The sequence below is a fragment of the Polyergus mexicanus genome, unplaced genomic scaffold (assembly GCF_030449975.1).
Source record: "Polyergus mexicanus isolate NDT 795.1 unplaced genomic scaffold, iyPolMexi1.0 SCAF_10, whole genome shotgun sequence".
Lineage (NCBI taxonomy): Eukaryota > Metazoa > Arthropoda > Insecta > Hymenoptera > Formicidae > Polyergus > Polyergus mexicanus.
This window is the reverse complement of record NW_027223330.1, coordinates 4,120,812-4,132,193: the sequence shown is the minus strand read 5'-3', so window position 1 is coordinate 4,132,193 and position 11,382 is coordinate 4,120,812. Positions and strand designations below refer to the sequence as shown.

At 29.6% G+C, this 11,382-nt stretch overlaps 1 protein-coding gene across 5 annotated transcripts; it reads left to right on the top strand.

Moving 5' to 3' along the window:
- The first annotated feature begins 1,169 nt into the window (after positions 1 to 1,169).
- Positions 1,170 to 8,686, top strand: LOC138936776 (1-acyl-sn-glycerol-3-phosphate acyltransferase gamma). 5 transcript variants are annotated; one of them, XM_070302419.1, is made up of 8 exons: positions 1,170 to 1,347; positions 1,629 to 1,868; positions 3,821 to 4,065; positions 4,145 to 4,317; positions 4,404 to 4,565; positions 4,719 to 5,057; positions 5,973 to 6,192; positions 6,508 to 8,686. In XM_070302419.1, exons 3-8 carry the CDS (start codon positions 3,885 to 3,887, stop codon positions 6,594 to 6,596), a joined length of 1,164 nt encoding a protein of 387 aa, XP_070158520.1. In that variant the 5' UTR covers positions 1,170 to 1,347; positions 1,629 to 1,868; positions 3,821 to 3,884; the 3' UTR covers positions 6,597 to 8,686. The 5 variants fall into 5 exon arrangements, with proteins under 5 accessions (XP_070158520.1, XP_070158518.1, XP_070158519.1 ...); XM_070302417.1 differs by having other exon boundaries at positions 1,446 to 1,868; XM_070302418.1 differs by lacking the exon at positions 1,170 to 1,347 and adding an exon at positions 1,401 to 1,535.
- Positions 8,687 to 11,382: the final 2,696 nt, after the last annotated feature.

Genomic DNA, 11,382 nt, shown 5'->3' with positions numbered 1-11,382 from the left:
AAGCAGTGGTATCAACGCAGAGTACTACATTTGTCGTACGACAAACTTTTTAAGCGCATTGATTAGCTAATTTCTAGAGACTCAAGAAAGTTTCTATTTTGCAGCCAATCAATATGTTGAAAAAGTTTGTCGTACGACAAATGTAATATCGGCCTTAACCTGATATTACATTCATACGATTGACTATCGAATAAACAATTTCTAGAATTCTAGAGTCTCTATCGAGATTCTCCGAATTCTCCATCTGATAGCCAATCGACAAACATTTTGTTTGAATATCAGCATTATGGCTCTTGCAGATAAGCGCGATGACGCGACGCGCGAATCCAATGAGAGCTTTATTTTTTCCGAAAAGCAGAGCTCTCATTGGATATCGCATCATCGCGCTGCTGCGAGAGCCATTACACGACGAAGATACGCGCAGGCGCAGGAATAGCGCACATGGTTTTATAATCATAGTAGCTTAATAATTAACTACCAAACGTTGTAATTAGACTACCAATCACCACCAAACGATTGTCTTTCAATTAAGACCAATTTGAACAAAATTGGTTGGTAAATAATATATTTGTTCGGCTAACTTTACAGCTTCCAGTTAGCCATTCCCACTACTTAACCACACATGGTTTTTTTTTACTTTTTGGATAAATTATGGACCACCAAACGTTGTAAATAAAGAATTTGTGACCACCTAACGATTTTGCATCGAATAAGCCTTGATTTAATCGATTAGACTAAAAATTAAAAATGTCCGGCTAACTTTACACCAATATTTTAATTATTTAATTTAAAAAATACGATTGACCACCAAACGTTTTAATTAGGCTACCAATCATCACCAAACGACCACCAAACGATTAAATAATTTTAATTATCAAAAAGTTAAAGTGATCCGGCTAACTTTACGGAGCCGAATAGAAGCGAGAAAAATTGATATTTCAGTAGAGCCAACTTAACTTTTGCTTATGAATGTAAATAAACATAATCTTTGGCAATTTTTTTGTTAATTTTCCATTTTGATAATTAATACAAACAAACGATAACTGTTACAAACATCGATATATAGATTATATATCGATTACATATTGATGGTTACGAAATAATGAAAAGTAAAAGTTGGCACCATCTACTCTCAACCGTTTCCACCGACTAAATTTCGTGTCAATTCGATGCTACTCCGATAAAGCTTGTAGATCGAAGTGGGAGTGAAATGAACGCAGTCAGTCGTGTTTCCATTGACTTAAATTTGGTTCTACGCCGCACTAGATGCGAATTAATACTTCGGTGGAAACTAGACCAGAGTATGTTTTACAATTGGAGTTCGGTATTAGAGTAGTAGCAGAGGGGGTAAGTAAATATAAATTGTGTGGTGTGTGTGAGTGTGTGTGCGCGCGCGCGCGTATGTGTGTACACATACATGACACACTATATTTTTCGAGATGCAGAATCCAGATTATCATCACTACACATCTCGCATATATAATAGTGACTTCACAAGCTCAAGATATAACAAATATTGTCATTGGCGTGCATAGGTGTTAATTAATTGTCCCATTAACTTTCTGCCGCCAGACTTTCCCGTAAAGTCATTGATATTGTATATTTTCATTTTGTAATATTTTAATCAGGTCGTGCGCAAACGGCCACTCATTTTATCGCACTATCATTTGGGTTCGCGCGCACGACATGGAAACATGATTCCACTGTTTTATGAGGCATAAAACAGCAATCAAACACCAAGGCGCACACATTGAAGCACATTGTTGACGTATTGTCAATGTGAACTTTGGAATTCCATACTTTGATCCTTTCTACATTCAACGCACTTTGACACGCACAATTTTTCTTCACTGGGAACACTAAATTAGGTAAGCTATAATCTACGTTCTCACGACAAATATTCTACAATCGAATCTACATTGTATATGTGGTTAGAATTATATATAGTAGGGGAGATATATAGTTTAAAGTATTATATAATATATATATATATATATATGTATATATATATATATGTTTTATGTATATGTATTTTGCTGAAATATACACTTTGTAGAAATAAAAACTTAGAGAGTTTATGATAATATATGTTTTGTAAATCTGGATCTCTAATAAAACATAGAAACAAATATTTGTTTGCTGCTTGTAATTCATTGTGTATTTTATAAGTTGATCAAGTATATGTTTTTAATTTTTTATCGCTTTTATATTAGTCCCAAATATTATATAGATATCTCCAAGTATTTCCTCAAAGTCTTTAATGATACTAGCTTTTTAAGCCGCTATCAGTTTTATTTCTTAGTGTTATATTGATTTTTTTATAAATATTGTTATGGTTTGTTTGTAGGAGAAATGTAAATAAAATTATATAATGTTATTGTAATAATGGTTGCTGTTTCTTCCAGAAATTAATATTTAGAATTAATACTTAAGAGTTTTTATTTAATCTGACACATTTCTTCCTTTCTTTCTCTGTCTTTCTCTGTCTGTCTGTCTCTCCCCTTCTTTTTCTATTACATTCCTTCTATAATATTTTTGACATACATACATAATTATAGTAATTCAACTTGTAAAAATCAAAATTTATAACAAGTTTAATTTTCAATTTTTTAAATTTAAGCAGCCCTAAGAAAAAAGAAACAAGCTTTATAAAAGCTGTTATATCATTAGTAGCAGTTATAATTATTAATATTGTAAGGATTTATGACAATAATAAACTTAAAAGCAAAATTGAAGGCTTTGATGAGTAATATTACTTAGAGTAATATTACTATTATATAATAGAAAATCGGACTAAATGAGAACTAGGTATGGTAAATGAAGTGTTTCTTTTTAGTGTGAATTTATTAATAATTAAGTTTTGTATGTTTTGGTTTCTAACCATCATTTGCAACTATCATATTCTATATAATATTGTAACACTTGTTGATGATGGTTCAAATCAGAGATCAAAACATACGAAACTGAATTATTAATAAAATCACACCGAAAAGAAAGATTTTGTGCTTTATTTATTACATCTTACTTTCATTTAGCTTGATTTTTTACATTAAACCTAATCTAGCCGATTTATTTAAAAAATTAATTTAAACTTTGATTATAAAACTGAAGTTAATTAAAACTTTAAAGTTGATTAAAAATTAATATTTATTTGTATCCAAATTATTGACATGAATGACATAATTTAATGCTTTTTTACTCTTAAGAATGTATTAAAGAGCAGAAAATGTATTCTGTTTGTTTATATCTGAAGAACAAACTCTCTAGCAAATGTTATTGTATACAAAACTTGTATCTCTATATACATTCGAAATATATATTTTTTTAAGAAAATTTTACTTTATACTGGTATATATTTGATTATTATATATATATATATATATATATATATATACATGTATATATAAACTATAGTTTTTTTTTACTGTATATATTTATCACACCTATATAAACTGAATTTAAATAATGAGCCAATTGATATTAAAGCAATGTAATATAATCTCAATTTGTATGACAACATCCAGACATCAGAAAATTGTACATAACAACGCTACAATAATTTTTTTCATCTTCAGGCAAGTTCTTATATATTTGCTTGTGTAAATACTTGCACATATAGTTATCTATTATCATAAGATACCATCTTGAAATTTCTAAGTCCATTGGTCTTCCACCATAATTATTATGAGTATAATGATAATTGCAACAATTAAATTTTAACAAAAATAAGAAAAATTAAAGACTTTTTTTGTAAATGCGTGTGTGTGAATATAATTTTATCTTATTAATTAAAAAACTGATCCGTGTGCTTTTGTTGCAGGTAAAAAAAGTGAACATTTATGTTTTCTATAAAGTGTACAGTTTAATACTATTTGCTTATCATTATGGGAGTACTCACTTCCATAAAACAATCATCAGTGATACATCTTATGTTTGCTATTACATTTTTTACATCTGGCTTGATAATAAATTTCTTCCAATGCGTTTTATATTTTGGACTAAGGCCCTTTTCCAAGTATCTGTATCGCAAGATTAATTATTATCTCTGTTATTCCTTCTATTGTCGTAAGTTTATTTTATCTCTTGAATTACTTTAGTCTTTCATTTATTTCTAAGATATTAATGTTTTGAATTTTACTTTTAGAGTTAGTATTTATGGCAGAATGGTGGGCAGGATCAGACCTGATATTGTACATAGATAAGAAGGATTTTGACAAATATTTCGGCAATGAACATGGCTACCTTTTAATGAATCATAGTTATGAAACTGATTGGTTGATAGGTTTTCTATTGTGCGATCGCGTGAGATTGCTAGGCGTAAGTATTTTCTCACAAAAGAAAACTTAATTTACACACCACATTTTTTTTAAAAAGATATTTATTTCTTAATTTTTATTCTTTAGAATTGCAAAGCATATGCTAAGAAATCGATACAATTTATTCCAACGCTGGGATGGGCATGGAAATTTGCTGAGAGTATCTTTCTTGAGAGGAGTTGGGAGAAAGACAAGGAAAACATTAAGAATCAAATTAAGGAATTGGTCGAATATCCTGACACAATGTGGGTATGTCTTTTCGTTTCTTTTATCTAATTGTAAGTGCAAATATATATATATTTGATAATTTATTTTAAATGTTGTTTAAAAAATAATAAACATAAGTAATAATAATAAATAATTTGTTGTTAACATTTAAAAATAACTATGAATTGATTATAGCTTTTGCTCTATCCCGAGGGTACGCGCTTTACATCAAAAAAATTGGAAGCCAGTCAAAAATTCGCCATTGAAAAAGGTCTACCAGTATTAAAGTATCACTTAACACCACGCACAAAAGGCTTTACTGCCAGCATTCAGCACATAAGAGGCAAAGCAATGGCCATCTATGATATTCAAATAGCATTCAAACCATCTGATTCAATAAAACCGACCATGAAGAATCTCCTTTTAGGAAAACCACTGGAGGGTCATATGTATGCCAAAAGAATTCCCATTGAAGAAGTGCCAGAGGGAGAAGAGGCTGCTGCCGAATGGCTACACAAGCTTTATCAGCAAAAAGTAATATACTATGTGTACATTTTTTTATTATATTGAGTAGAGAAAATATTATTTTAGTAATAATATACAATACCATATATAATACTGATTATACAATAAAAAATCTGTTCTTTTCAATATACAGAGTGTCCTAGAATTACCGCTAATCTGACACGATCTGCTAATGGCAAATTCTTGAGATCATTTGGAGACGATTTTTCCTCAGCGAAAATGTCGAAAGAGGTCATTATTTTTTGCAAGTTCCTAATTTTTTTCATCGTATATCTTTGTAACTAAGCCTTAAATTAAAATTATCTCTCTTTATGAAAGTAACCCTAACAGCACACGTGTCCAGAGGACATCCAGCGACCATCCAGAGGTTATCTAGAGGATGTTTAATATCCTCTGGATGTCATCTGGATACTCTCCGGATGTCGTCCAGAGAAGGTGTGTTGTTAGGGAAACTATCTGAAATTAACTAAAAAAACTTTCCCTTCTTTTTGAATCGCCTGTAACACGGAAATTATTGATTCCTCGATATTTTTGCTGAGAAAGGTCATCTTAAAATAATCTCAAGAATTTGTCATTAGTAGATGGTGCGGTAATCCTGGGACACCCTATATATTAATGATTTTTGAATTTAAATAAATGTCTAATTGAATAGTTCTGAGTAATTATATATTTCATAAAAAGTAATAGTAGATTGTCATATTATTATTATTAATGAACAATTTAAATCAAGCATGTCTAACTGAAGTATTTTAAGAAAGACATATATTACAAATAAAAGGATTGTTGCTTTAAATGTTAATGAGTATAATAATAATGTTTTACAAGTTGATGATATTGAATGAAATAATGCGCACAGATCACTTTTTATTTTACCTCAATTCAATTAATATAATACACTAACGTTAGATAAACTCTGCTTTGTAGGATCGTATGACAGAGAGTTTTTATAAGACCGGCGATTTTTTTGCCACGAGCGGAGTATCTAGGACAGACTCGTTCACGTTGAAAAGGAGATATTATTCCCTCATTAACACTATATTCTGGGCGATAGTTGTTCTTGTACCAATGTTGTATTACCTTCTAAGGCTTCTTCTATCCGGGTCGATTATCTATTTTCTCATCGGAATTGCAATTATTTTTTTATGTAAGTAGTATCCTTATATTAATTTTTATGTATCATTATCTATAATCATTACTGTTACATTATTGTTCGTATGTTAACTCGAAAGAAGTAATCATTATATTTAAAAAAATTAATTTATAACTTTTTTAATATAACACATATGATTAATTAAATTTGTATTTAAGAACAACTGGATTGCGATTATTCGATTTGCTTGCTTAAGAAACTACTCTTTTTTTTTCCTTAATTTTTTTATGTACTATGATCTTAAATCACAAAACATTTTGATAGATTTTAAAAATGATTTTGTGTTCATGGAAATAAATTGAATTACAGTTTATCTGCTAATGTACAAAACGCTCGGAATGTCAGAAATAAGTAAGGGCTCGTCATATGGCGCAGCGGATGCAAAAAAGGATAAATAATTTGGAAACAATTGCTAACGAAAACCTAACTTAACGAAGAACGACTCTTGAAAAGAAGTATCAAAGGAATCTGGAAAATTTTCAAGTGGTTTAGAGAAAAAAGAAAGAAATTATAGGAGAAGGCAGATATGTATACATTTGATTTATACTTCCATGTAATTCATTCAGTGACAAATTCTTTGTATAGATTCAATATGTAACACATATATACACAGATTTACATGCATATTAAGTGTATAAACATATACGCGTGTACGCGTATGTACAAGTGTATGTGACATATGTGTGTACATATATGTGCGAATGTGCATGTGCTAATATACAGATTAGGTAATAATTTGGTAATAATCGTATCATCTGTCATATAGGTAGAATGAATTAATAAACCGCATAGGAAAGTCTTCTACCGTTTTTCGATTTTCGCAATAATTAATGAAAAAATTAGTTTTAAAAAATTGGTCTATTCGTGTGAGTTATTACCGGACATCCTGTATATGTATACAAGAGATATCTTCTTATAATTGGATGTCCCCTTTTATCTTTTAAACTAATTATAAGGGAGATAGACCATAACATGTACATATTATATTGTATATACATCTTTGAATTTGTTGCACCACATATGCATTTCTTTTCAGTTTAAAACATTCTGGTCATAAACATTCACTATAAACCTAATGATGAATCTCACTCTGATTCACATTTTCAGCTTGCAAAAATCTGATAATGCATTACACGTTTGATTGCATGCATCTCAAACTTGGAATAATTTTTGATCACACCGGCCATTTCGTTCGCTTGACAAACATTGACTAATGAATGGAAAACTACAATGGTTACTATACTCCTTTCCCTCAAGTAACAATACATATCTATGACTTCGAAATTGTGTGCACAGATTACATATAATCAATGCCTGCATCTTTATTATTGGACTGCCTATGTATATCAAATTAAATGTCTCAAATAGAATTCTCTATTACGTGTGTAGTGACAGCTTATAAAAACTATCTGTATTAAAGAACGAAAAGATATGCATATTTTTTCGATATAATAAAAATTGTAGCACTGTTGAAGCAAATACAATGATATATGTTTCAATATAATTATTTTACATATTACAAGAGTTTTATCGGCTTGAAATATCGTGGACAATATCTATTTTTTCAGTATCAGCCTTGCGATATGGCCAACTTCCGACTTTTTTGAACACTGAATATTATGATCAATCAAATGATAAAATAATATATGTCAGTCTCTCTCTAATGTAAGAGTCGCAAGTTGATTATATTGCAGAATCGAAATTTAAAAAATAGATGTTACTTCTGATATTTCAAGACAATAAAACTTGTATAATATATAAAATAATTACATTGAATCATACATCATTGTATTTGTTTTGAAAAACAGTACAATTTTTATTCTATCGAAATTTGTATATTATTATACAAAATTTATGCATACCTCTCTATTTTTTAATACAAAAAGATTTTGTAAATAACCACTATACTTACAAAAGAGTTTAGTTTAAGCTATTTAATTTGATATATATATTTGATATATACAGGGTGTCCGGAGTTAAATGCATCACCCGTTGTGTGTAGGTAAAGTAAGTAAAACCGAATCTTTTATCATTTTGTGACTTTTGTAATAATTATTGAGAAATTACAAAAATTGTATGGTTTTGAGGGAAACATAAGATAGTGTCATTGGTTTGACCTTGGATGGCATTGTTAAGGTCAAGTCAAGGACACCTTTAATTTCTTAAATAGAACTCCCTATTTTTTATTGCACATTATTATAGCTTATGTCGAGAGCTTTCCAAAACACTATAATAATATTTTTTCATAAAGTACTTTTTGAGTTATTTTATATTTTAATCTGACATATTTATAATAAAATATTTCGTAAAATACTCAGTTTTCAATAATCTTATCGTAATACTTTTATGTACAGAATAATGAGACAAATCAACTAGTGCCACAAAAAAACAAATAATTATTTTAAAAAATACATTGTAAATAATTTTCTTAAAAACAATTATTTTTTTATACTAATTAATTTGTCTCGTTATTCTGTACATAAAAGTATTGTGGTAAGATTATCGAAAATTGAATATTTTACGAAATATTTTATTTTTTATATCAAAATATGTCAGATTAAAATATAAAATAACTCAAAAAGTACTTTCTGAAAAAATACTTTATTATAGTGTTTTGGAAATCTCTCGACATAAGCTATGAGAATATGCAATAAAAAATAGTGGGTTCCATTTAAGAAATTAAAAGTGTCCTTGACTTGATCTTAACAATGCCATTCAAGGTCAAACCAATGACATCATCTTATATTCCTCTTAAAACCATACAATTTTTGTTCAAAACGTTTTTCTCTAAAATGTTTAGTTTTTGAAAGAAAAGGAATGTACGGGTGGTCTAGGACACCCTGTATATATATACTTGTCGGACACCCTGTATATATATATATATACAGGGTGCCCGACAAGTAAGTGACCAAACGAAAAGTGGAGGTAGATTGGGTCAAATTGAGTCGAAAAGTCCTGAACCATTTTTTTTTTCATAACGGTTAATAAAGGAATTAGTAGAGAGCCTCTAGGAGAGAGAGGCGCCAACCCAACCAGCTTTTTCGTGATTGGCTGGCATAATATATTTGGTCATTGCGAGGCCAATGCAAAGCAGATGGAATACGAATTCTCGGACTGAAGATATCAAATGTTTGAGGTTATATTACGCATTATATTTTGTAATATGCGTAATATAACCTTAAATATTTGATATCAAACCATTTTTTTATAACGCTTAATAAAGGAGTTATTATTGAGTAAAGTCTGGCTAATCAGCACCGATTTTTAGCTGGGCGCACGTCGGTGAGCCGCGCTCCTGTTAGTATGCGGCGGCACACACTTCACGGCGCGCGGCTCACCGACATGCGCCTGGCTAAAAGTCGGCGCTGATTGGCCAGATTTTACTCAATAATAACTTCTTTATTAAGCGTTATAAAAAAAATCAAGACTTTTCGTCTCAGTTTTTTGTAAGGAATAACACTATATATTTAGTGGGCGATCACTGTATATATATGTATATTGTATAAACACGGTACACCTTATATATACAGGGTGTCCGGGAATAGACAGATCACCTCTCATGTAGATCATGTACATGTAGAACAGGTTAAACCGAGTAAAAAAGTTCTATACCGATCTTCATAATAATTAATGAGATATTAATTAAAAAAGATCGGTCAATTCGCGCGAGTAGAAACGTGGCGAAGCATTGGGAGGGGCGTTTTTCAAAGGACAAGGGCTATGTACGATCGGCGCATAACGCTGAAGTCTGCCGCTCATACATAGCCATTGTTTTTTGAAGAACACTCCTCCCACTGCCTCGCCATGCATTTCTACGCGTGGATTGGCCGATTTTTTAAAATTAATATTTCATTAATTATTATGAAAATCGCAAAATGGTACAGGACTTTTCTACTCGATTTAACTTGTTCTATATGCACACGAGAGATGATCCTTCTATTCCCGAACACTATATATATATATATATATATATATATATATATATATACACAGTGTTTCAGAGCGACCGTATCAGCAGTTTTTTGAAGAAACAACACATTTTCGTGAAAAACGTTTCATACAAAAGCTGTAGAGCTCTAAGTAGCGCATTATATAATAATATTAGTATGACCTTGAATAGCACCATCAAGATCATATAAAATTCACTTTAAATTTTTAAAATGGAGATCCTCATTTTTTATTGCATATTCTTGTAGCTTATCGCGAGAGCTTTTCAAAACACTTTAATAAAGTATTTTTTCATTAAGTAATTTTTGAGTTATTTTATATCTTAATCTGACATATTTTGATATAAAAAATAAAATATCTCGTGAAATATTTAGTTTTCGATAATCTTATCGTAATACTTTTATGTACAGAATAATGAGACAAATCAATTATTGTAAAGAAAAAACAAATAATTGTTTAAAAAAATACATTGTAAATAATTGCATACTTTTTCTTAAAAACAATTATTTTTTTTTATACTAATTGATTTGTCTCATTATTTTGTACATAAAACTATTATGGTCAAATTATCGAAAACTAAACATTTTACGAGATATTTTAATTTTTATATCAAAATTTGTCAGATTAAAATATAAAAGAACTCAAAAAGTACTTGAAAAAAAAAACACTTTATTATAGTGTTTTAGAAAGCTGTCAAGATGGGCTACAAGAATATGTAATAAAAAATATAGTATTACATTTAAAAAATTTAATGTGACCTTTATGTGACCTTTAAATAACTCTTCAAGTTCAAACCAATGGTATCATATTATGGCCCCATCGAAACCATACAACTTTTGTCTAAAACATTTTTGTCTTAAACTTGTTGATTTTAAGATATTTCAGTGGATACATTAAAATGGCCTACCCTGTATATATTATATATATGTATATATATATATATATATATATATATATATATATATATATATATATAATAGTATATCTCTCTTATTTCAATTTTAAATAATAAAAAGGTATTCATTTATGATAGGACATCTTTTGGGTGTATGCATGCGTGCGTGTGATAGACGTGTATACGTGCGTGCATACTTATATAAGCAAGCAATTTTTCGTTTTACTTTATGATTCTGAGTTACTCTCATTTCTAGAGCGACGGAATATTCTTACTTGGTATCCGATATACATAAGGCAGCACTAAATTATACATAAGTCATTTTATATATATAATAAAAT

Coding starts and splice junctions, on each gene's coding strand:
- LOC138936776 (XM_070302419.1), top strand. CDS start 3,885: ATGGGAGTACTCACTTCCATAAAACAATCATCAGTGATACATCTTATG. Junction 4,318..4,403: donor ATCGCGTGAGATTGCTAGGC/GTAAGTATTTTC, acceptor TTTATTCTTTAG/AATTGCAAAGCATATGCTAA. Junction 6,193..6,507: donor AATTGCAATTATTTTTTTAT/GTAAGTAGTATC, acceptor ATTGAATTACAG/TTTATCTGCTAATGTACAAA.